This window comes from Spermophilus citellus (genome assembly GCF_964194105.1).
Source record: "Spermophilus citellus genome assembly, chromosome: 4".
In the NCBI taxonomy this organism is placed as follows: Eukaryota; Metazoa; Chordata; class Mammalia; order Rodentia; family Sciuridae; genus Spermophilus; species Spermophilus citellus.
This window is the reverse complement of record NC_138185.1, coordinates 20,720,985-20,746,447: the sequence shown is the minus strand read 5'-3', so window position 1 is coordinate 20,746,447 and position 25,463 is coordinate 20,720,985. Positions and strand designations below refer to the sequence as shown.

The 25,463-nt window shown below is 55.4% G+C and overlaps 1 protein-coding gene across 1 annotated transcript in view; it reads right to left on the bottom strand.

The window, feature by feature from the left end:
• Positions 1-10,449: 10,449 nt before the first annotated feature.
• The window catches only part of TGM2 (transglutaminase 2), a 29,686-nt gene continuing 14,672 nt past the window's right edge, over positions 10,450-25,463 (bottom strand). Inside the window, exons 6-13 of the mRNA XM_081292626.1 lie at positions 25,225-25,402; positions 22,159-22,294; positions 21,502-21,605; positions 19,994-20,236; positions 18,305-18,586; positions 13,890-14,050; positions 12,782-12,918; positions 10,450-12,191 (exon numbers count right to left, since the gene is read on the bottom strand). Coding sequence (XP_081148752.1) covers positions 12,041-12,191; positions 12,782-12,918; positions 13,890-14,050; positions 18,305-18,586; positions 19,994-20,236; positions 21,502-21,605; positions 22,159-22,294; positions 25,225-25,402 — 1,392 coding nt within the window. The 3' untranslated portion in view covers positions 10,450-12,040. The remainder of the gene's footprint in view (positions 12,192-12,781; positions 12,919-13,889; positions 14,051-18,304; positions 18,587-19,993; positions 20,237-21,501; positions 21,606-22,158; positions 22,295-25,224; positions 25,403-25,463) is intronic.

Below are 25,463 nucleotides of genomic sequence, written 5' to 3'. Positions count from 1 at the left end.
GTACATCTTCCATTTCTTTTTCCTGCCTTACTACCTTGGGTAAGACCTTCAGTAAAATGTGAGATGGTGTTCCTATGGTGGGCATCCACTAAGATACTTGTGATACTTTTCAAAAGGAAAAGTTTTTAATATTTTACCCTCAATTTTTTGAGCTGTAGGTAAAACCTTTATATTAAGCTAATGAATTCCCTTCTATTTATAATTTCCTTAGATCACTGTCTGTTGACCTGCTCATGTAGTTTTTGCCCTTCGATCACTTCATGTGCTGAATGATGTTAATTGAAAACAAAAAAAAATTTTTTTATACTGGAAATGGAACCCTGGGGCACTCAACCACTGAGCCACATCCCCAGCCCTATTTTGTATTTTATTAGAGAACAGGGGCTTACTGAGTTGCTTAGTGCCTCGATTTTGCTGAAGCTGACTTTGAACTCACAATCCTCCTGCCCTCGGCCTCCCTAGCTGCTGGGATTACAGGCATGTGCCACAGCACACCTGGCCGAATCTATCCCTATCTATCTATCTATCTATCTATCTATCTATCTATCTATCTATCTACTTATTTATTTGCAATGCTGGGGATTGAACCCAGGGCCTCCTGCATACTAGGTGGAGTCATAGCCCAGCCCAAATCAACTCTGTGCTTCTGAGATAAGTCCATTTTGGTTGTCATATTTTTGTATATGTTGATAGATTTTTTTTTTTAGTTAACATTTTATTCAGGATTTTAAATGTATATTTAAGAGTAAGATTGGCCTTTCTTGCAATGTCCTTGTCCTGGTTTGGCATGAAGGTTATGTTAGCCTCATAAAATGAGTTGGGGATTATCCACTCTTTTTCTATTCTCTGGAAGAGATTATCAGAGACCAAAATTGTTTTGTTTGAAAATCAGCTAGAACTTACCGTGAACCCATCTGGGGTTCAAGTTCTTTTTGTGGGCCTGGCTTTGCCAACTGACACAATGCCTTTATTTGTTAGAGGATTATCTAGATTTTCTATTTTAAGTCAAAATTGATGTATACCTTTCTAGTACATTGTTCACTTCATTTAAATATTCAAATTTATTGAATCAGACTTGTTCAGAACATCTTCTCTTTTTAAAGTTGGCAATATTAAAATAAATAAAATAAAGTTGGCAACATCTGTAGTAATGTCCCATTTTTATTCCTAACTTTGGTTTTTTTTTTTTTTTTTTGTGTGTGTGTGTGTGTGTGTGTGTGTGTGTGCCATTTCTCTTTTCTCTAGACCAGTTTCTTTGAGCAGTTTGTCAGTTTTACTGGTCTTTTCAAAGAACCAATTTGGGGTTTTATGGATTAGCTGTTTTAATCTTTGTTTCCCTATTTTATTAACTTCTGTTCTTGTTTTTATTATTTTCTTCCTACCTTTATTGCATCTTTTCGGCATTATTTTTCCAAGTTCTTGAGGTGAATATTCATTTTATCAATTCTTTACCTTCTCTGATATGTGCATTTAACACTATAACTTTTCCTCTAGGTACTGATTTATCTGTATTTACAAATTTTGATCTGGGTTTTGTTATGAAAAACATTTTAACTTGCTTTTTCAGTTTTTCTTAAGCCATTTCTTATTTCTTAATTTTCTAGCATTTGGATAGTTGTACTTTCTCATGATTGATTTTTACCTTTTTACCTGGATTACTCGTCCTCACTCACCCCTACTTGGGGCTGAAAAGGCCCCGGGCATAGTGTTTATGGATCCCCAAGAGAGAACCAGAAGGACCCAGTGGAGGTTTTGGACATTGTATGACTTATTCGCTCTTGGGTGGTGGTGGGCCAGGGTACAGTGGGGGAATACACAGGCTAGTTTGCACACGCCCCGTGCAGTGGCTTTCTCGGATGTTTGACGTCCTTTTACTTTACAACCAAGGCCGCTCACACAGGGGAGTGGCCGGTTCCTCCTCCCCATTTCTCTCCTTCCACATTCTTTGAGAGACCTCCTCCTCTCTCGGCAAGGTTTCCTAGGCACTGATTAGTGTATAACCCAACACCTACCTGTCCTCCAAGCCTAGAGGGGAGCTCCGCCTCTGTTCAAAACTGGACAGTGTGTGTGCGGGTGTGAATATGTAACAACGATCCCGCTGTGTGTGCAACTATAATGCACCAATAAAAAAAAATACATGGAAGAAAATTGGACAGTCACGATGGAAACCAAAGTCGTCTTCATTTAGTCATTGTGTGTGTATGTGTGTGTGTGTGTGTGTGTGTGTGTGTGTAACTGCTAAGTGCTAGGCTATTTCTGTAGGGATGAAATGTGAGTCAGGTCTGGAACTTTCCATTAAGAACCTGTTTCTTGAGGGGAGGTTGATGGGATCCAAAGGACATTTAGAATGAATTCTGCACACCTCACTGGGAGGCCTACTGTGTGCCGGTCACATTGCTGGGCTCTGCACGCACAGAAGGTCAGCAGATGTGATCTTCTGTCTGCAGAAGCTCCTAGTATAGGGGCAGAGAGGAGGCGGGGACTGAGGTAGTCATGTGACTGCCATAACCGCCAAGGCGTAATGGTGCCTTCGTCCTCGCAGAGTGAATGATGTGAAGTATATTGAATTCAAAGGAAAGAAAATTACTTCTGGTTGGAATGTATCCAGGAATCTTTGTAACGGTGTTTGAGTTGGGCCTTAGACATCATTTATTTCTGATCATTCGGAGGAACAGGACAGGGGGCAACTCAAATAGGGAGCGGAATGAATGAAGGCACAGAGGATCTTTGTGGTTTAAAGTGCTTTGGTGAGTGGAGTCACAAAATCCACTCATTTGCTGTGTACAATCCAGTGGTTTCAAATATATTTAAGACTTGCACAATTGTTCCCAGGATCTAATTTTAGAACGTTCTGTCATCCTGAAGGGGAAGTACTCATGAGCAGACTCTCCCTGTCCTCCCAGGGCCCCCCGCCCCAGGCCACGGGCAACTACTTATTAATTGACTTTCTACCTATTTGTCTATTCTAGAAATTTCATCTAAATGGAATCATTTAATACGTGGTCTTTTGCAACAGGCTCCTTTCGTTGAGGATGACGTTTTCAGGTTTCACCAACATTGTACCATGTATAATTACTTGGCTTCTTTTTGGGGGTGTGGGGTTACCAAGGATTGAACTCAGGGGTACTTGATCTCTGAGCCACATCCCCAGCCCTATTTTGTATTTTATTTAGAGACAGGGTCTCACTGAGTTGCTTAGCGCCTCTGTTTCCCAGAGGTTGGCTTTGAACTCACAATGCTCCTGTCTCAGCCTCCCCAGCTGCTGGGATTACAGACGTGTGCCCCTGCGCCTGGCTTCCTTTTTATTGTGGAGTAATATTCCAGCATTTGGATCTGTCATGTTTTCATGTATCAGCTGATGGACATTTGGGTGGTTTCCACGTTGGGGTTGCTGTGACTAATGCTGCTACCATCATTCATGTTCAACTTTTGTGTGGACATGTCTTCATTTACTACGAGATGGGTCCAATCGTAGCTCTGTGTTTAACCTTTTTTAAAAACTGCCAAACTGTTTTCCAAAGCAACCACATCATTGACTGTTTCCAGCAGCAGTGTATGGAAGTTCCCAGTATTTCTGCACTCTCACCCACACTTGTTATTATCTATCTTGGGATCATAGCCATCATGTAGGCAGAAAGTGCTTTGTGGTTTTGATTTTGACCTCTCAATGGCTAATGATGTTGAACATCTTTTCATGTGCTTAATAACCATTTGTACATCTCTTTTTGAGAAACGTGTAGTCAAATCCCTTGTTTATTTACTTACCTTCTTATTGTTGAATTGTGGGAGTTCTTTATATATTCTGGATCTTAAATTCTTACCAGATATACAATATGCAGGTGTTTCCCATCCTGTGTGTTGTCTTTTCGATTTCTTTATGGCATCCTTTGGATGACAATAAATAAATAAATAAATTTTTATACAGTCCAGTGTTTGAGCCTTCTCTTTCAATACCTGCTCTTTGTTTTTTTATATGTTCTATTTCTTAATCTGAGTGATGGCCTGATGAGTGTGTTCAGTTTGTGGAAATTTATTAGCATAACTGTTAGGATTTGCTTTGTTTTGTTTTATGTGCTAGGGGTGGAACCCAGGAACTCGCGTGTTCTAAGCACATGCTCTACCACATGTTCTAAGCACGAGCTCCATCCCCAGTCCCCAAGCCGTTTCTGAGGGATGAAGATAACGCCAGCATCCTCTGCTAGGTGATGGTGAGGGCCAGTGGGCAGACGCAGGCGCAGTGCACGGCCTCAGGCTCACACCGCTCAGGGCCAACACACAGGACTGGTTATTAGTTCCTGGTTAAAGTCCAGCTCTGCCCCTTACTGGCCCCAAGCCACTTCACCTCTTTGGGCCTCACTTTCCCTGTCTGTAAAATGACCTGGCACCTCCACTTCACCAGGGCCTCCAGGGGCCTCCATGAAGCAAGATGCCTCCAGTCTGCCTCAGTGAGCCCTCAGAGGCAGGCTAAAGACACAGGAAGGAGGGAAAGAAGACGAGTCAGGACTGAAGAGACAAATTGTTGTGCTCTGGGGGTTTGGGCTGCTGCCAGGCCAGGCGTGGGGCGGCCTGTCAGAGCTGAGCGGAGCCAGCCCTGTCGGGGAGGAGTGAGGGGGAGTTGGTGGGGAGGGGCTTCCAGGGGACAGGGCCTAGTGGTACCAGGTGCTTGGCTTGAGCAGGGCTGGGGCTCAGGCTGGGCCTAGGCCTGGCTGGGCAGGGGCAACGCGGCTGGCTGTGGAAGGCCTCCCAGCCCTGGGTGCCCCTGTCGTCTCCATCTTCCTGTCTTTGCCCCCTGAAGCCTCCTCCTCACCCCACCTCCTGTCTGCCTCTCCCCCTGGTGAGGTCCCACCGAGGAAGACCTCTTGCCCTTCTCCCCTGCCGTGTTAAGCCCCCCGTTTTCTGTTTCCACCTTGGTCCCCACTCGGCCTCCCTGGGGCGGCTGGCGGACCACCTGGAGGGCCACGAGATGGTGGAACCCTGCTCCCACCCCTCAGCAGGAACCGCTGCAGGAAAGGGAATCCCTCCCTGCCCTGGTCCTCGGGAGCCAGGGTTTTGAGGGGCTGAGGCGTCTTCCATTCTGGTCGAGATGGATTCTCACTAAAGTCCAACACCTCTACAGGAAAGTCCACAGCTGGGTGACTTCTCAGCTGAACTCGTCCTGTTGACCGGCACCCAGCTCCAGACGCAGACATCACCAGCACCCAGATGCCCCCTGCATCCCCCTTAAAGGAAAGCATCCTGGCTTGGGACATCCAGACTGGTTCCGCCCGGCTTGGGACTTCCTGTGGATAGTGTCATTGGTGTGGACCCTGGAGTCTGGCACCCGTGGTTCAGCTGGGTCAGGGCCACCACAGGTTTTCTTTCTCACTCCTAGAGTGGCACTTTGGGTGACTGTGTCACAACCTGTGTCTATCCATGAGTGTTGGACTTGTCGGTTGTTTTCAGCTCAGGATGTTTGGGGGAAGCTGCCATTGACCATTCCCGCCTGTGTCTCTTGGGGGACACGCGCACTCGGGCACCATCAGGGAACCTGGCCTCGCCGGGGGCAGACAAGCATCCTGCCTCATAAGGTGCTGCAGACTGTTGTGCAAGGTGTTGTACCAAATGGCCGCGTCATCCCAGTGCGTATGAATGCTCCTGTGGTCCCACACCTCCCCCAGCTGGTGTGTGTGTGTGTGTGTGTGTGTGTGTGTGTGTGTGTACACATTATGACTCAATGGGGCCCGACTTTGATATTTTAGACTTTCCCATGCTGCAAAAGCAAGCCGTTCTGTTTTCACAGTATTCAACAAACCTTTGTTACCCAGGGGGCTTTGTGTTCCATCATTGGGCCCAGCTGTGGGCCAGGGCACATATTTAGTGTAGGCGGGGGCTAAGCTAGGGTGTTTGGAGATTAGGTGTAGTAAGTGCATTTCTGACTTGATTTTTTTTTTAATTTATTTTTAGTTGTAGATGGACACAATACCTTTATTTTGTTTTTATTTTATTTTTTAAAGTGGTGCTGAGGATCGAACCCAGTGCCTCACACATGCTAGGTGAGCACTCTACCACTGAGCCACCACCCCAGCCCACAGACTTGATTTTTTTTAACTTATGATGGGTTTTTATTGGGTGGAACCTGTCAAAAGTACTGTTTATATGTGTCTGTATAACGTAAGACATAATATACATATGTTCAAGTTTTCAATCTGTCATTCTGGTGAAGTTGCTGTGTTATCATACTTCTAATTTTCAGGGACCAGATCAAAGGAAAACAATGAATATGAAATTGTGCACAAAAGTAAATATTTACAAAGAATGTGAAAGAAGCCACGACATGCTGGAGTGTCTTAAGCTTCAGACTCCTTTCTCCTGAAGTTCTTGTTGTGGTTTGTGGTGATGGGTACTCGACCCGAGGGTACTTTACGCCTGAATCACATCCGCAGCCCTTTTTATTTATTAATTTATTTTCTTGAGACAGGGTCTTGCTAAGTTGCCCAAGCTGACCTGGAGTCTGCAATCCTCCTGTCTCAGCCTCCCACGTTACTGGGATTGCAGATATGGGCTTTTTTTTTTTTTTTTTTTGGTACCTGGGATTGAACCCAAGGGCACTTAACCACTGAGCCACATCCCCAGCTCTATTTTGTATTTTATTTAGAGACAGGGGAGCTCACTGAGTTGCTTAGTACCTCACTGAACTGTTGAGGCTGGCTTTGAACTCACAATCCTCCTGCCTCACCTCCCCAGCCTCTAGGATTTCAGGCCTGCGCCACTGGGCCCAGCGCGCTTTGGCCATTTTTGAAGCTCACCTGTGAAACATGACTTGCAGGTGGCTGTCCCAGAGGTAACTGCACAGATCTCTGTGAATGATTAGAGGTTTGCTCCGCTGCTAGAGGGTGGGCAGGGAGCAGACACGATCAGGAAGCACTGGCCTGAAAAAGTAGAGCCACGAGCCCGAGTCACTGTCACCACGAGCTCCTCTGCCCTGCTGTCTCCTCCTTCATTTGACAGCAGGGACAACTAAGGGCCAGAGAAGGAAAGCGATTCACCCAAGGCCACTCAGCACATCCAAGAGACAATCTAAGCCAGAGTCCAGTCTGCAATTTGTGGCTCAGGCTTTTCTAGGAGATGGCATGGGGCACGCAGAGAATCACTCCTTCCTGTCTCTGGGTCTGGGGAACAAGCCCTCCCCTACTTTTAAGGCCTTCTGCAGAGTCATCCAGCCCCCAGCTGCTGCTCAGCTCTCAGCTTGCTGGGGACTTGGAGGGGCTGCTTTACTGCTCCATGTCTTAGCTTCCCCAGGGCCAACACCATTCTGACTTCTTTTTTCTTTTTTGTACAGGAATTGAACCCGGGGCTCAACCACTAAGCCACATCCCAGGCCCTGTTCATTTTATATTTTGAGACAGGGTCTCACTAAGTTGCTGAAGGTCTTGCAAAGTTGCTGAGGCCGGCCTTGCACTTGCAATCCTCCTGCCTCAGCCTCCCGAGCTGCTGGGATCACAGGTGCCCGGCTCACCATCCTGACTTCTGACGCTGTGGGTTAGCGCCGACTGTCCATGAACTTGGAAGCTGCCTCTTTTGCTTAAGAAGCAAGATTCGTGGTGTCCTGTGTCATCGCAGCACCTGTTTTCAAGGTTGGGTGTGCTGCCGTTTTTTCATTTCTGCTTTGAGGGGATATTTCTTTTCCCTCTGGAAACAGAGCACAGGGCTCCGGGGCTCCGGGGCCTGCGTCTCTGCAGAAGGAAGCAGGGAGCCACAGCCACAGCCCCAAGGTGGACGTGCTGCTAGGAGCCCGCTTGGCCCTTTGTCCTCAGCTCCTCCCTCAGCCTTCTTTCTGTCTCTCTGGACTTGCCTTGAAGCTGAGGGGTGAGCTGGCGGGCGTCCCAGGTAAACAAGAGCATCTGGGGAGGAAAAGGCTCCAGAGGGTGGGAGGTTGGCTCCGCGATGGCTGCCAGGGCTGTGTGAGGCCTCTGCCCCGAGAACCCCGGTCCCTGCGAGGGGTGGAGGGGAGGGGAGGGGAGGGTGTTGGAGTGTTGGAGGAATGGGGGCCCCTCGGGGCCAGGCCCTGGGGTGGGAGGGCAGGCTGCCTGGGTCAAGTCCAGCTCTGCAGTCTACCCCAGTCTAGTGTGACTTGGGGTGAATCGCCCAACCCCTCTGAACCTCTGTTTTCTTATCTGTAGGATGAGGGGGCGGCTCTGAGTCTCTATGGTGTTAAAAAAATGGGGTGCATTTTTGAACCATTTCTATTTTGAAACGGGAGGAGTTTATTTTTCACATGCAAACAAGGTAGGCCTGGGGGCTGGGTCTGAAGAGACCCCTACATCCGCCCAGCTTGGGCAGACCTGGCTGGGGCGGCTCTGCCCCTCGTGTTAGTGGGGAGCAGCCAGGCCCGGAGCTGGAGTTGGCTCGGTGGCCCTTGCTGGGGTGTGCCCTGCCCCTGCCCTTGGACACTTGATAGCACAGAGACACTCAGACGACTGCTCCCAGCCCAGGGGGACAAGTGTTCAGTGGCAAGGGCTTTCTAAGGTGGGGGGGGGGTGGGATCCAGGGGCTGGAGCATTTCCTGCAATCCAGGAAGGCGCCACGGAGGAGGCCTCCTTCTTTGGAGGCTGAACAGGGCTTTGGAGGCTGAGCTTTTCCAAGCTCCTCGGTAGAGAAGATGGTGGGGGTGTCTTAGCAGAAGGAACCGGAGTGGGTCGTGCCGACTCCATCCCGCCCTTGCCTGGCCGGCTCTCGTGGAGAGTAACATTTTCCAGAGCCCTTGCCAGTGGGTTTCTGGGGAGGATCCACTAGTGGGGAGAAGGCAGGGGGAGGATGGGACCCACCCTGGTTCTGGGCACGGCTAGCTCGGGCATGCTGTGACGTGATTCCCAGCAGCTCTGCTGGGCCGGGGCCACCGTGGAGTGCCGCCCGCACTGAGGAGGTGAGTGCCCGTGCAGAGGCCTCACAGCTCTTCCTGTTTCTCTGGGTCGCAAGGTGTCACCTAGCAGCCCCTCCTCCCCTTGCATGCCTTCGGAATCCGCTTCCCGTGAACCCCTCCTCTGTCCAAATAGCCAAGTGGACTGTTTTCCAGCCGGGCACCGGTCTACTCGATGCTCCGTGTTCAGGGAGCAGGATTTGGCTCCCAGGAGAGTGAAGTTGGGTTTTTATTAAATTATGTTTTGACCGGGTGCCGTGGCGCATGCCTGGAATCCCAGCAGCTGAGGAGGCTGAGGCAGGAGGATCGTGAGTTCAAAGCCAGCCTCAGCATCAGCAAGGCACTAAGCAACTCAGTGAGGTGCTGTCCCCAAATAAAATACAAAATAGGGTTGGGGATGTGGCTCTGTGGTCGAGTGTCCTCAAGTTCAAACCCTGGTACAAAAAATAAAAAAATAAATTATGTTTGTGTGTGTTATGTCCCTCCACATGAGGCCCTGTGGGTGAGGACTAACCCCCACCCTCTATTCCTCCAGCAATGTTCATCTGCCTCATGGTGGCACTTAGGTGAATGACCAGGTCCCCACACTCAGGAATCACAGTGGAGACTTGCACCATCTCTATGGTGACCGCGGCCACCTGCAGCACAGGAGACGCAGCTAGTTCCAATGGAGACAGACAGGCTGGGCTGGAATTTCAAAGATGGTATTGTGCAGATCAGAAAGTAAAATATCTCACTGACAACTTTTGTATTGAGTTCAAGAAAACATTATTTAAGCTAATTTTACCCTTTCTTTTTCTACCCTTCTAATTTTCTATTAGAAAATGTTTGTTTTTGTGTTTAAGAGACAGGGTTTATGTTGTCCAACCTGGTCCCAAATTCTTGGGCTCAAGGGATCCTCTGGCCTCAGCCTCCCAAGTGGCTGAGGCTACAGACCTGCATCGCCACACCCAGCTTTGGAAAGTTTGAAGTTATGTGCATGGTTTACCTCTGGGGCTCATGTTGTTTCTATGGACAACACTGGTTTTGAAACACATCCATCTACCAGCTCACCACTTATGAGTGTCTATTTTGAAGGATCCTTGATCCCTGCTTCGAGGACTTCAGGTTGGATGGGGTAGGGGATGGACATGCCAACATGGAACTAAAATGCACAGTGATGGATATTTGAGTTGGTCCATGTTGTAGGACACTGGAGGCCTGAGAAGAAATCAAAGAAGGCTTCACGGAAGAGGTGATTTTGGTATTCAACATTGCAGGATGAGTAGGAGTTTGCCACAAGAACGGAAGAGGAAGGACTCTCCGGGCTCAGACAACTACAATCACAAAAGCCGAGAGGTGAACAAGAGCGCAGGGTGGTAGGTGGAAAAGGCCCAGTGGTGGCAGGGCCTGGAGCTGGAGCTGGAGCTGGATGTAGAGACACGGACGCTGGTGAAGTTTAGGCCTGGGGCAGGGCTTGGGAGAGTCCCCTCTGCAGGGGGCAGTTGGTACTGGTGGGGGGAGCTCGCCCAACATCATCCCCAAAAGTTCATGAAACATGAGACCAGACTCTGTTTGAATGTGAAAAATAAACTCTTTTATTTCGGTGCTGGTGCCTCGTGGTGGGAAAGCAGAGCCGCTGCCTGCTTAGGACCCAAAGCTCTTACAGAACCGTCCAGAAGTGGAGCTCTATTCATGCAGGACACACTCGTCGGCTCATTTGGTGATTCTTCCCTTTGCAAAGCAGAAAGTTCTAAGTACATCAGTGTGAGGTTCCCCAAGTCCTTCTCTGGGATTTTGGGAGCCCTAGAGGCTGTGACCTCATCCCCAGCAGAGACCCTTCCAGCCCGAAGGAGGCCTAGTCATGGAGAAGCAGCCGGGGTAAACCCCGAGGTGACAGACTCACGAGCTCCTCAGGCTTCCTTGGGGGCCAGGGCTGTGTCCAGGGGTGCTGGCCCTGCCAAGGGGGGCTAAGGCACTGACTCGGTTGGTTAGTGACCAGCATGGGCAGTGAAGGCTCCGGGAGTCTAGGCGGCCAAGTTCACGGGAAGGGCAGGGCAGCCAGGATTCTTCCCCTAGAACTGGGACCTGAAGGGAGGTACCCAGGCAGGGGAAGGGGCTCAGGGTAGGATGGTCACAGAGACGTCCTGGGCCTGGGGCCTAAGCTTTGTGGAGCAGGGGTGGCCATCTGCAAGGCGGGACCGTAAGAGGCACAGAAGCACAGGGCTAAGCGCCCTCGGAGATGAGCTGGTCAGCTCCTGGTAGTGAGGAAACTGAGGCCCAGAGAGGGGAAGGCGGAGTCTGGCCAGACCTGAGCTTGAGACAAGTTCTGATCCCGGCTCCCCAACCCCCCTGAGCCCTCCCCTGCTCCTCGCCCCAGCTGGGCCCCTGCCATCAGTTCCCACGTGGCCCCGCTGGCATTCTTGGGTCAGGGCTGGTGGCACCGCGGAGCCCTGGGCTCCGAGTCACAGGCCAGACTCTGGTCCAGGCCCCGCCTCTCCAGCCTCACACTTGACCGCCAGCGGCTGGGACTGAGGTCTCTCTTGGACCCTCAGTCTCCTCATCCAGAAGGCAGTTCCCGCTCTGCAGCTGCCCGTGGTGACTAAGTCGGTGGTGGCCTGGTGAGCATCAGGGAGCACAGGAGGCACCGCACACAGCATGTGCCTCCCAATGGGGATGTGGGCCCGGCCTGTCTGCACCCCACCTGGCTCCGCCTCTCCCAGGAGCCCCAGGTGCCTGGGAGCAGCTGGGGGATGGGTGCAGGACACATTCTAGGGGGCTGAGCTCCTGGGTCTAGCCAAACAGGCACAGCAACCCTTTATTGTCTGCTCTGAGAAACTTGGGAGTTGATCAAACAGTATGGGTGGTCAGTGACTTTCCCCAAGGCACCTGGGTAGGGAGGTGTGAGCCCCCCTCTCACTCCAGCTCCAGTCGGCCAAGGTCTGGATTCCCACTGTGTTGGCACAGAACATTCCTCACGGCTAAGGGGGAATGGGTGGGTGGGGAGCCAGTCTTAGAGGGACAAGGTGGCCAGAGGTACCCTCCGCTGCTGAGCCCCACAGGCAGCCCGCCCCTGCCCTAAGGGGCAAAGCTTGCTCATTAGCTTGGGATAGAGACTAGTCAGGTGAGGGCTCTCGGCAGGCTGAGGGGGCTGGGCAGGGCGCCCTAGGGGCCACCAATGATGACGTTCCGGTAGCCCTTCACGGCCTTCAGCCTGTCGCACTGGAAGTTCACCACCAGCTTGTGAAGGCCTATGTCGATGGGCAGCAGGTTCACCCTGGCCTTGGCGACCTCCCCAGGCTCCACGGGGTCTGGGCTGCAGAGAGAGAAGCGAGGGTGAGGAGAGGGTCTCTAGGGTCAGATCAGAGTGACATGTGACTACTGAGCATGTGCCAGGACTCGGCCCAGAGCCTCCACAAGTGTAGGGCTAAGGCCAGCAGTCCCGGAGGCCCCACTCCCACTCTCGGGGGGGGGGGCGGGGGGGGGCTGGGCCTCCTCTGTGTGGTGCATGTGCTCAGAAGCCCATGACACACTCTGGGGGTCACTGTAGGCAGACTCAGGTGGCCACCCGAGTGACAAAGCATTGAGCTGTACCTACATGATCTGGGGGTAAAAAAATAAAATAAAAACCCAGCAGCGCATGCTCATGTGACACACCCACACTTGCACGTGGGTCCACACACGCGCAGACACTCCAAGTGGGCCCCTGGGTCCCTGAAGGTGGGGGCTAAGTGGTTGTCACTGTCCAGGTGTGCACGCACTCTGCATGGGCTGCCCAGATGTGGAGATGACCGTGGGAAGCCCGGCTGCAGGGTGTGTGGTGGGGGGCGAGTGTGGCTCCAGGACAGCCACTGCCCTCTGCACTGCCCTCCTCCTGACCCTCAAGCTGCAGCGACTGGCACTTACACCTCCACAGACAGCTGCTCCTTCGTCAGGCCGGCCCCCTCCACGGTGAAGATGCAGTCCAGCAGGGGCACGGTGAGCGGGTTCCTCAGGGACACCTCGGCCACCAGCTTGCGGTTCTGCTTGGGCTCTCCCAGGATCTGGAAGGTGGATGGGCAGGAGTCATGGCAGGCGGGGTCCAGGCTGGGCTGCCCCTGTCTTTGCTATACTTTGGTCCACTGGTGGCTGAACGGAGCCACGCCCAGCTCCGCCTCTCACCCTGCACTTCTGTGCCTGTTTTCTCTGAAAAATACCACAGGGACACCTACCCGGGGCTCTTCCCTGGAGCTGCAGCGAGGGCCCACGTGACTCTAGGGACGCATGCACAGAGCCTCTCCCTTGTTCTAGGGTCTGGAGTGGACAGTTCACCGGCTTTGGAGCCAGGTGAATCTTTGCCCCTTCGTCACTGTGTGACCCTGGGGAAGTTTTAACCCTCTCTGAGCCTTGTTTCTTCATGGAAGAGAAATGCCTGCCTGAGGGCTCTCCTGAGCATTAATGAGCTAAGATGTGCAAGGTTTGGCACATGATGGTGCTGCCCGTCCCTCTGCTGTTTCTCAGCTTGTACATTTGGGGGCCCAGGGGTCCTGGCTCCTCCAAGTGAAATGCTACGATGATGGTGGGAGTGATCGACACAGCTTGTACGCGGAGCCCTTCCCACGCTGTGTGTGGTTCCGGGTCCTTCCTGTGGCTGTGCTTTGAACTCCGGCACCCTGCCTGCTGGCAGTGTTAACCTTGCAGATGAATGAACCGGCATAGAGGGCTGCGGAATCTCAGGGTCACCCAGGCACACACCCTCGTGTCAGACTCTGGGTCGGTGCCCTGCGACCTCCAAGGGCCTAGAGGCCCAGCCTTAGGAATTTTGCAATTTGAGGATTCCTGATCCTAAGATCCCTGAATCCCATGACCCTGCAACCCTGGGGTTCTGAGATTCATTCCTGGAGGCCACCAGCCTGAATCCTCTCATCGTTATGATGCTTTTCTTGGATGAGGCTGGGACTCCAGGACCCCTGAGGCTCCAAGGCCTTGAGGTTGCAGAGATGCAGGTGTGTGTGTGGGCGGGGGCTGCCCTCACCCGGATCTTGATTTCTGGGTTCTCCAGGTAGAGGTCCCTCTGGGTCAGCAGGTAGCTGTTGGCCGCCGGCTCGATGAGGAGGCCCTGCACCTTGATGAGGTTGGACTCGGTCAGGAAGTCCCGGTACTGCTCGTACAGGATGGGAAGGGGGATGCTCTTCTCTGCAGGAGGGGACAGGAGGGACACGTGAGGGCTGGCTCATCTCTCTGACCACAGAGAGGGGAAGGAATGTGCCTGAGGTCACACACACAGGGAGGCGGGCGCCTGGGCTCCCCGACCTGCGCTGGCTCCCAGGTTCCCGGGGAGGAGCAGGGGAGGGGGGTGCTCCGGCTCCACCTCTGACCCTTCAGCTGGTGACCTGGGAGAGTCTCCTCACTTCCCAGGACCTCAGTGTCAGCACCTGGCCCTCAGGGTGCTCGTGGGGGTGTGGAGCACAGGCACCCGGTGCTGCATGGGGGTGGGAGGCGGCCACTTTCACAACGTCCTCCCACTTCACCTTCCCTAGAAGACGAGGAGACAGGCTCGGGCAGGTGAACACCCGCCACAGGCCCCGCAGCTGGGAGGTGCCACAGGGGCATCCAAACCCACCATCCAGGTCGAGAGTCCCGAGCACAACCTGCACCCCGCAAGGTACCACCATGGACATGGTGCCATTCCCCAGAGGCCAGTGGGTCGGACCCATTTGACAGTTGAGGATTGCCTTTCCCAGGAAAGGCCTGGCCTGGGAGAGCCAGCTCCCAACCTCGTTCAGCTGTGTGAGCCCGGGAAGATGAACTCCCCTCTCTGTTCCCAGAAACATCCAGGACCTGCTACACAGAGCTCTGACCAACAGTCACCTCCAGCAAAACCATACAGTGACAAGGGGATGGGAAAGGAGCTGGCAGGGCCCACCAAAGTGTCACGAAGCCGGATCTAGGCCGTCTCGTCTGACAAGGACCCTGAGGCCTGGTGTGGGCCCTGCTTGCCCCTCACTCAGAGACCCTGGGCAAGTCCCTGGTGCTGCTGGGGCCTCTCCTGTTGACGGGGGGCACTGTGGAGCCCCCTGCCCAGCCAGCTGGGTCCCCTCCGTCCCCCGACCACACCCACACACACAAACTTGCTCTCAATTTTTTTTCTAACTTTTTTTTTTCCTTCAGGGAAATTTTTTATCATTACTTGCAGCAAACTATCTCATTTACCAGAAGCAGAAAGTCACTGGTAAAAATTAAAACAAGCAAACAAAAGTCAGCTGGGGTTAACCTGCCCGGGGCTGCTCGCCCTCTAAGGAGGGAGAAGAGCAAGGCTGAGGGAGGCCAAAGGCCAACCAGCACCTCGAAGCTTCTCCCAGAGCCCTGGGGGCTGATGGGGCTGGAGGTCCACACCCCGCCCCTGCAGCTGGGGGGCTGTGGGCCGGGCGCCTCTGGCAAGTGCCACCCGCCACCTGCCGCCCCTGCACATCCGTCCGGTGGACGTGCTCCAAGCTCTCATCAGATGATGCGACCGGGAGCCACCCAGACTTCTGTGCCAACCAGGACAAAAGGGGGTGGGATGGCTGTTCCCAGACCTGGTGGAGCAGCTCCTCAGGAAAGAAGAAAGCCCTGCCCTCCAGGAGCCTGGGGGGGGGGGGGTAGGGGCGGGGCCTGCTTCTCCAGGAGGCTGAGGGGGGCGGGGCCTGCTTCTCCAGGAGCCTGGGGGGGTAGGGGCGGGGCCTGCTTCTCCAGGAGGCTGAGGGGGGCGGGGCCTGCTTCTCCAGGAGGCTGAGGGGGGCGGGGCCTGCTTCTCCAGGAGGCTGAGGCCGGGACAGGGCTGGACCGCGGAGAGCTGCCGGTCACAGCCCTGGCCTCGGCCTTGGCCTTGGGCCACAGGCTGCCCAGGGGGAGGAAATGCTCATTCCTCGGATGACATGCCCTGTTCTGGACGGTGACCTGGGGATGGTCACCGAGGCCACACTGGCTACTTTCCGGGTGACCCACCTGGACGGGTGAGGGAGAAGGGTGGGGACAGGAAGGGGAGGGGAGGGGAGAGAAGCAACAGACTGAGGAGGCAGGGCTGGGGGCAGCTGGATTTGCCTCTGTATCCTGGGCCTGGCTTCCTGTCCATGAGCACATGGAAATCCCCAGATCTTATCCTCAAAGAGCAACAAACACCTCCCCAGAGTGGGGGGCTCAGATGACCTCGACATCAGAGGCCCCAGGAGGGCATCTTGGATGGGCCCCATCTTCCTGCCAGAGAAGAACACACAGGACCCCTTCCCTCCCAACAGGCAGGCTGTGTCCCTCCTGAGCCCCCAGCAGGAGCGCTGTCCGCCCCAGCACACTCCAGGATGATGAGAACCTTATAACAATACCGCGCTGCGCTCTGATGCTATCTGGGAGGCAAAGGGCACAGGGTGACCTGCCGGCCACTCCATGCCCCACATTCCAGGAGAGGCCCTTCCTCCCCTCAGAACTGCTCTGAGCATGATCTGGCCCTGAGGGTGTGCCCTGGCCCTGAGGGTGTGCCCCTAAAAAGAAGCGGCTGAGCCAGCCCTCGCACCCTGCAGCCCGGAGTGGAGGAGAGAAAGACCCAGGGCCGCGGCCAGCGCCAGATGGCAGGAACAGAACCCAGGGTCCCAAGCGCCCCTCGCACCTGTAGGAAAGGAGCCTGCCCCTGATTCCTGGTGGGTAGAGGCAGAGGTGACAGCGTCCCACACCACTGAGTGGCACAACGGCAAAGGTCCTGGGGCTTCTCAGGCTCCCTGGCTCCTTCCCACTTTTGCCCGGTGAGGAGTGAGGACCCACGTGTGCTGACACCAGGGCGAACTTTCCAGATGTTTCCCGAGCTCACCTCTTGTCCCCCAGCCTCGCGGCTGCCCGTCAGAGAAGCTGCCCGTCAGGGAGGCCTGCCCTTGCTTGCCCCATTTAGCAAGCGGGGATGATCTGGGGCTCCGAAAGCACCTGCCCTCACCTGCCCTCACGCCTTCCTACAGCCCAGGGAGGGGGCTCTGCCGCAGAGGTCTGGGTCCCTGCAGAGGGCCCTGACAGGGGTCTCGATGAGCCTGTGGGCCCAGGAGAGAAGACAAGACCTGGGCGCGACTCGCAGGCCTGCTCTCTTGGGCACTGGCAGGCTGAACCCCGCACCCAGCCCTGGGGGTCCAGGGTGGGCAAGGGGAGGGGGAGGCCGGCGTCGTAGACAAAGGGGGGTAGCAGATGGAAGCTGTAAAGGCAGAGGGCGTCCTGCCCGGGCTCTCACCCTCTGGTCATCCTGTTGAATGTCACGCAGGCTCCCAGGTAGAGTGCCTGCTGTGGACACTGCTGACAGTGTCCGGGTATGAGTCCCTCGGGCTGGATGGGGACCCTGGGTGGAGCGGAGGTCTTTGCCCAGCGATAGGGACAATGGTCCACATGGTCACGCTGCCCCTTAGGGCATGGCCAGAGCCTCACACCACAGCTCCCCGGGCTTTCCCAGCTCCAAGACCCCTCTGTCCCCTCCTGCCTGCTGGGCTGTCCCCAGGAGAAGATGGGACAGGCCGTGGGAGGAGGGTGGAAGACGGAACTCCAGCTGCCTCACACTGACCTCTGGGCCCAGGCACAGAGACACTGCAGGAGCCCCAGGGCCCGAGGGGACCACTGTGCAGAAGTCTGGCCCCATGCATGAGCCACCAACATGGGCTCTGCTGGGGGCCAACATGGGGCTGCCCAACACTGCCCTCTGGGCGGGGCTCTACCAGGCAGGCAGGGCTCTGGGGGCAGAGCCAGGAGACTCCACATAGGCTGTCCAGTGCCCTTGGGCTGCCTTGTCACACAGGGCAGCTTCTGGTCACAGGCTCTACCTAACTTCTAAGAATTAAAACCCTCAGCAGCTGCTGCATTTCCAGCGCCCAGTGGCCACATGGAGCTGGCGGCCACCTGTCCTGGGCAGTACAGATGTGGAATCTGCACCCTTGCCAAGAGTTCCATGGGCAGTGCCCACCCACGAGGGCCTCCAGTGCCCACCCACGAGGGCCTCCTTTCTCTGAGGCCAACAATACCGGGGGCAATGGAAACCTTCAGCCGGGCAGTGGGAGGCTCCTGCAGCTGGAGGCAGAGGCAAGGTAGTGGCCAGGAGAGGGGAGCAGAGGGTCTGAGAGCTGGCAGGGGTCACAGGGAAATGACAGGAAACAAACACAGAATAGCGCAGTTGCTGAGATGGGTTCAAACCTTCCTCACTGTGTGACCTTGGGAAAGTTACTTAACCTCCCTGTGCCTCCGTTTCCTCATCTGGAAAATGAGGGGGGCAGTGATCAAGTCCGCCTCAGCTCTGTTCTGAGAACCGGACGGGTGGCTGTCTAGGAAGTGCTCAGGACAGGGCCCCACCCAGGCAGGGGCTTTGTGTCTGCGAGGTCAGTTATGCAGGCTGAGCCACAGGGCCCTGCGGGGCACACTGGCAGCCGGTGGCCACTAGACACAGGTCCTCACCTGAGAAGGGCTCCAGGGTCAGATCGGGCAGGCTCTTGGAGCCACACTCGGGCCCCAGCACCCCGTTGTAGCTGACGGTGCGGGCACAGAGCAGGAGACGGCACTCGCGGTTCTCGGGGGTGTTGTTGGTGATGTAGGCAAAGACATCAAAGTCAGTGCCCATGTTCATGCTCTGGCTCACGCGGATCCGCATGGCCACCTCCGTCTCCTTAGCCGCCTCCTTCTCAGCTAGTTTGTTCAGGTGGTTGGCCTTCGTGAAGGCTTCCCTCTCCTCTGGGGACCCTGTAGGGATGGGAAGGGAGCCCCAATCACAGCTGGAGTCTCTTTGCAGGAGGAGAAAACAGTCCTATTTTCCATAAGTGAACTCCTGTACATCCCTTAAAACCCAGCCCCCATGCCCCCTCCTTCAGGAAGTTTCTCTGACCACTCACTCCCTCTTCAGGTTGTTTATGTGCTTATCCCCTTGAGATGACTGAGAGACAAACCTGTGTTTCATTTATCTTTATGTCACACCGAGGTCCTATAACGGGGCTTGGTGCATCCCCCACACAAACAGAATACCAATTTTCTCACCTCCGATTGTCTGCATAAGGACCACTTCCCCTGAAGTCCTTCCCTCCTCCTCTCTCCCTGTCCAGCTCTCCAGGGAATCAACTGCTCCTTTCGTAATACTCCACCCACCTCTCCTGGGTAGCCGTGGGCTGCGTTTCTCTCTCCATCAAGCCACGGGCTCTGGAGTTTTCGAAGGTGGAGGGAAACGTCCTCTTCTGCTCTTACCGTTTCCAGCTAAAGCGCGGCCACCTGATAGCCAACCTCAGGCAGCCCAGGAAAGTCGGCGGGGACTTTAATTTTTAAGTCACCTCCGTGAGCCCCACAGAGATGGCACACACACAATCAATACTGAGAAAGTCTCCATCGCGTTGAGGTGGAAAGTGGAGGCGCCCAGAGCCATTTTAACAAGTCCTCTGCTCCCTACGGACTTAACATGAGCAGCAGGAGGATCCCTCGTCCTGTGCTGGATCGGACCCATCTTACCTTTGGGCTCTTCTCGGCCCATCTCTCCTTAACCTCCCCACCCCCCTTCATGCTCACCTTCCCAGCTGTCCGTCAAACACTGAAAAAAAAAAAAAAAAAAAACAACTGCCAAGTGCCAGGATGTGCTCCTTTGTGGCTTCTCTGGACTTTCAAGCCCCTCTAATACAATGACACTAAAGCAAAAATGCATGGAATTGTCCCTCTACAGTTGTAGGTCCTTCCCCTGATGTGATGGTGTTGTTGCTAAGCAACATGGTAAACAACATCATCCATTTCCAGGTCTCTACAGCAGCCACCCCTTCAGGTCCATCAGAGGTCAAACCAGGGTCCGGGAGAGAAGCTTGAGGGTAAAGCACTCACCTGGCACATGCAAGGCCCCAAAATAAAAAAAATAAAAATGAGAGTTGAAACCATCAAAAAATAAGGCTTAAAAAACAGAGGAGATCCTTTTGTGGAATATAGAATCACTGAATTATTTTCCTAAATGAATAATCCTTCCTACCATCCTCGTTTCTAAGAGATGGAACGCAGCCTGCGGCTCGCTGACCTAGGTGCCCACTGAAGTGCACACACGTACACAAGGCAGCCGGGCTGGTAAACCAGGCGCTTAACTGCAAGGCTGTGATAGAGCCCCCCCCCCAGTGCTGCGCCTACCCTCGGGGTACTTGTAAGTGTGGGTGATGTCTTCCCGGTCGTCGCAGCCCACGCCCTTGGTGCTGATCTTCAGCCCCACCACCAAGGAATTGTTGACGGACTTGTGCAAGGAGCCATCCTCCTGCCGGATCCAGTCCACCACATCGGCATTGACCTCAGCGAAGACGAAAGGGGCGTCGTACTTGGTGTTCAGGTCACCCTCCTTGATGGCACGAACGGGGACCGGGCCACAGCAGTATGTCCCTGTTTGGGGGTAGGAGGGAGAGAGAGAGGAGGGTTCAGTAAAAGGACACTGGAGCCCAACATTCAGGGTCCCATTCTAGTTCAGCTCTTATTAGCTGCGTGGCTGGGCCACTTACCCTGTGAGTGACAGACGGAAGGCCCTGGGCACACACTAACTGCTGCGCAGATATTTGATAAATAAAATAGAAACAGATCCCAAGGCTACCCTGGAGCAGAGCCGTGGGAAGACATCAGAGGGAGGGCAGCTGTCCCATCTGCCTCTGAGGCTCAGAGCTGAGCTCAGTGTCCCCCAGCCTGCCCGGCAGCAGCTGCTACGTGGACAGTGCTCATATTTGTGTCAGAGTGGTTTATGACCCCTGCACCCTGGCCACAACTTAAATGTTGGGGACTAGGAGCTGGGCCGACATGTTTTGACACGTGATGAAACCGAGTAACGCTAAATGAAAATGCAGATCACAGGTGGAGAAATGCGGCTGGTACGCTGAGCAATGGATGTGGCTGGAGTCCCTAAGCTGGGTCCGTGAAGGTCCTGGCCACACAGTGCAGGGATCCGTGAACTTGGATATGGAGAAAAGGTCATCTTCAACCCAGGCACTTTGGTGCCACACCCTCCCACTGCAAGCAGGCAACACAACTCGGTAGCCTCTCCAGAGCACTTGTGACTTCGTCACCCCCAAGAACCGCAGGTGTTTCCAAATCACCTTGAGTTGTCCCAGGTCACAGGAGAGGGCATGCGTGCTCATCCTGACAGCTGTATTACAGGACAGGCTGCCCCCCACTGGTCTTGTTGTATAAGAAAAGCATCTGGCATCCAACGGCACTTTGTTTTCTTAGTCCTTGAAATAACTTAGGTTTTCTTTGTAACCAGACGCATTATACAATATCAAAGGGCCCACAATGCTTTGCCAAATCTTGCGTTGGTGCACTCTCCAAATCATGCACGTGCACATGCATGCATACACACACACACACACACACACACACAGACAAGGATCTGATTTGAAATTGCTGAAGCCACGTGGGAGGATGATGGTGCTTATTTGGGGGCAATGTGAAGGTGCCATTTGGCTTTTGTCCTTCCTTCTTGAGCTCTGCATTGCTTTTCAAATTATAAAAAAGCCTATCGTGAACAGGTAAGGAGGCCCGGCTGTGTGGCCCAGCCGGTGGTCTTTGGTGGTCTTTGGTGGTCTTCGGGTTGGAACCCCAGCTCCCCCGTCCCCCATCCGAGCCTGGCTTCCCACCAAGTGACGGCCACGCCCACCCACCTTCGCTCTTCTCCTGGGGCGTGGGGTCCAGGGCCTGCCACCCCTCGTAGCCCGCCTCCAGGTCTGGCCTGGTCATCCACGACTCCACCCAGCAGTGGAAGTTCCTGGGGGGAGGGACGCAGGGAACCAGCTCAGCATGGCCCCCCATGGATGGCCTCAGGCCTTGTCCCAAGCTGAACCCAGCAAGTCCCAGCAGCCCCTGGGCTCCTCCCGGGGGTCTCAGCTGGGGCCTTGCCCTGGGCCCCCAGCGCCCCTCCCTGTCCTTCCTGCCTCCTTCCCTGCTTTTCCTGCCCAGAGGCTCCACCCACCCGGGTTCAGGCCTCTTCACCACCCTCCTGGACACCCCCTGCCCCAGGCACCCCATCTCTCCCTTCCTGCCTCTGTCCCCTGGTCCCCAGTGGTCTCGGCAGCCACCTCACACCCTGAGGTGCAGGGACAACCCACTGCCCTTGGAGACAAGCCCAGGCCCTCCCCCGTCCTCCCCGACTCCCACATCCTCCTCCCGTCACCCCTCCCAGTGCCTTGGTCACCCCCACACAGGCCTCTGCACAGGCCCAGCCTCCCCTGCCCAGAACTGCTCCTCTCTCAGGCCCAATTCAGATGTCCCCAGGTGCCTGTCCACAGTGCCCCTCCCGGCCCGGCCTCCCGGGCCCTCACCAGATCATCTCGCTCCTGTCGCTCTCCAGCTCCCCAAGCTCGTTGCGGAAGTACTCGATGACCAGGTTGCTGTTCTGGTCGTGCGCCGAGTTGTAGTTGGTCACCACACGGGAGGGGATGCCAAGGCAGCGCAGCACTGGGGACACAGGGGCCACTCAGCAGGCCAGCCGGGGCCCGGGACACTGGCCCATCTCCACCCCGGTGCGCGGGCACCATGGTGCAGGTGGGGAGGGGACAGTCCAGCCCTCTGCCTGGATGATGATGCTCGGCTCACTGGCCGCCCACGTCCCCTGTGACCTCTCAGCACTCCAACTGCAAATAGGACATTGACCCTCCTCTGACAATGGCTCCCAGGGCCCTGGAGGTCAAGGCCAGACTTCTGCCTCTGACCCTTGGCTCTGCAAGACTGGCTCCCCCTGTTGCTTTGGTCCAGCCACCCTGACCTCCAGCCCTTCCTAATCCCGCTGCCTCAGGGCACTGGCACACGCTGTGCCCCCTGGGAGGCCACCCTGCCAAGCCTGGGTGCCCCATCCAGATCTGCACTCACAGCACGATGGGGTCCATCCTCATTTCCCCAGACCGTAACTGTAAGTGACCCTGTAAAACAGCGTCACGGTGCAGGCCAAGGTCCTCAGGCTCAGGGAGGCCCCGCGTCCAGGCCAGAGCCCTGCTTACTGGGGCGAGGGCAACGTGGCGATGGCAGGTGGAAAGGAGCAGGGCGGTGACTGGCACCCACAGGCCCAGCGCAGGGGAGGGAGGAAGGCCCCGGGCAGATCCTGCCCAAAGGGGGCGCTGGGCGCTCCGGGGGTGAAGGCTTGGGTGCCTTTGTGCACCCTGTTTCCCGAGCTACTTGAGTAAAAGTGACCCAGGGAAGGACAGAGAAAGTACTATCCTAAACCAGGAAGCGAAACAGAAACCCAGCAGGCCTCTCCTGGGGACCTGTGTGGGACTTTGAGTTTTGATTGAAGTTGAGCAGGGGGCGGGGGGGGGGAGGGGGATGTGACCTTTGTCCCTGTGCCCATCCGCCAGGCCGAGGGCTTCCCGGCTTCCCGGATGGCCCTGGATTCCGGCCCTGGGACCCGTGGGCGTGCCCAGAGGAAAGCGCAGCTGTGACGCTGGACACCTGGTTCCCGTGCCCCTGCGCTCTGGACAGGGGCCAGGCCTGCTGCTGCCCTCAGTCACGGCTGGTGTCCCAACCCTGAACCTTGCCCCACATGCAATGGATCTGAGTACAGAGGCTGGGAGGCCTGTCTCTGCTGCCAAGAGCTGGCACCACTCCTGACTCTGGGATCATGTCCCAAGAGGCCGCTGGGCCACATTGTAAGGCGCTGCCCCAGAACTAGGCACACCTGGCCAGAGCCTGACTATGCCAACATCAGCTGTGTGACCTTGGGAAAGTCACTTCCGCTCTCTGAGCCTCTGTTTCCTCCTGGGTAAGAAGAGCTAAGAATAGCAGCTTGTCTGGATGTCATGGTGATTCAGAGAAAGGCCGCAGTGTGGGCAGCCTGGTCTGCCCAGTGCCCGGGGCAGGACCGAGGAGGCACTTGGGAACAGCAACGCGTCACATGCCTCTCAAGGCAAATGCAGGTCTGGTCAGTGTCATCTGGCTCGTGGGCATGGAGAAGAGGCCCGGGAGCCACCTGAGGATGCAGGACCCCAGAGTCCCTGAAACCCAGGCCCAGGTCTCACCTGAACTGTGCTAAGTGACATCTGCCCAGGCCTTAGGACCCTCGCCCCGGCTCCCTTCTCCAGGGGAGAAACCGAGGCTCAGAGACACCCTTCTCTCGCCTGAGTCCACCCAGCACCGCAGGCCAGCTCCAAAGCCCGTGGGCTGGACCGAGCCTTCCTTGGCCTTGCAGAGAGGACAGTTGGGGGGGAGGTGGCCTGCCACCAGCAGTTTAGGTGACTATGGCATGTGCAGGAGAGCCTGGGGACACAGGCCACCGCTGCGGGGTTTCCTGGGAGAATCCACGGGCTGCTCTGCGAAGATGGGCTCTAGTCCCCCAGAAGGCAGGGTCTGGGCCAGGGAGTTTCCACAAGAAAAGGGAAGTCAGAGGTCATGAGGGAGGAGGCAGGGAGGTCGGGGGGAGGCTGGGAGGCAGGGAGGACAGGATTGATGGCCTGGGGAGAACCCGGGCCAGGCCACCCCACCCAGCCTGGGGTGTGGAGGACGTCCTGGTGACCCTCATCTGGCTGGAGCTCTGGTCTTGGAGACAGAACATCTGGGAGCTGCAGATCAGCCTGTTGGATTCTGTCGTTATGTGCCTGAAACCCTTCAAGTGCCTCGCACAGGCTGACTTTGCACAGGCTGACTCGTTTAACCTCCCAGGTATCCCGGGATGAAGGTACTAGTATTATGCCCATGTTATGTACCATGGAACTGAGGCTCAGAGGAGTTAGTGATTTCCCCAAGGGCACACAGCTCCTGTGAAGTAGGCTGTGGACACAGCCCTTGACCCCAGAGGCTGAGTTCTTAGCTGTATGTGATGCTATGGAGCCTCTTCTCTGAAGCACCGTTACCAACCTTGGGACACCATCAACATTTCCTGGGCCTAAATCTTCAAAATCTTTTAAAACCCATTTTACTTTTCTGGTTTCAAGTTGCTTGACCTTCCCCTCCAGATCTTAGAACCTCCTTTCTCTTTCTCAACCGACACCTTACTATTATCTTCGAGGTATTGATAGCTAATGTACGCTGACAGCTACCCTGGGCCCAGTTCTGTGCTGAGCAGCTGTACGTCACACCCACCCCAAGGCGGACGGCGTTGTCCCCATTCTACGTACGAGGAAACTGAGGTCAGCGAGAAGTCTTTGCCCCAGGCCTTGAGCTCAGGTGTGCCCGGCTCCAGAACTCAGGTTCTCAGCCCTGAGCCCACGCTGCTCCCCAATAACGTCCCTTGAGCCTAAAAACCACCTAGAGGTATTTTTGGGGAGAGGACCAGGGAAGAGTGGCCACAGGCCGCAGGTCACTCTGCCTCGCCGCAGGGCTGGACGGGTCTCCTGAGTGCCGCCCCGTGCTCCTTCCCGGGCTGGCGGAGGCTGAGGCAGGCCTCCGTGAGCGCTCACCTGTGCAGGCCACGGCGGCGAAGACCCAGCACTGGCCGTACTTGACGTTCTGACAGCCGTGGTCCTTCCAGCGCCGCAGGATGTCCACGCTGCCGATCCAGAACATGGGGCTGACGCCGTCCCCGTAGTTGTTGTCCCAGCGTCCCAGAAGCACGCCCTGGTCATCGTTGCAGTTCACCTGCAACCAGGGGGACATCGTGGGGGATAGAGCCTGTGGCCTGAGGGAGACGGCGGGGGCT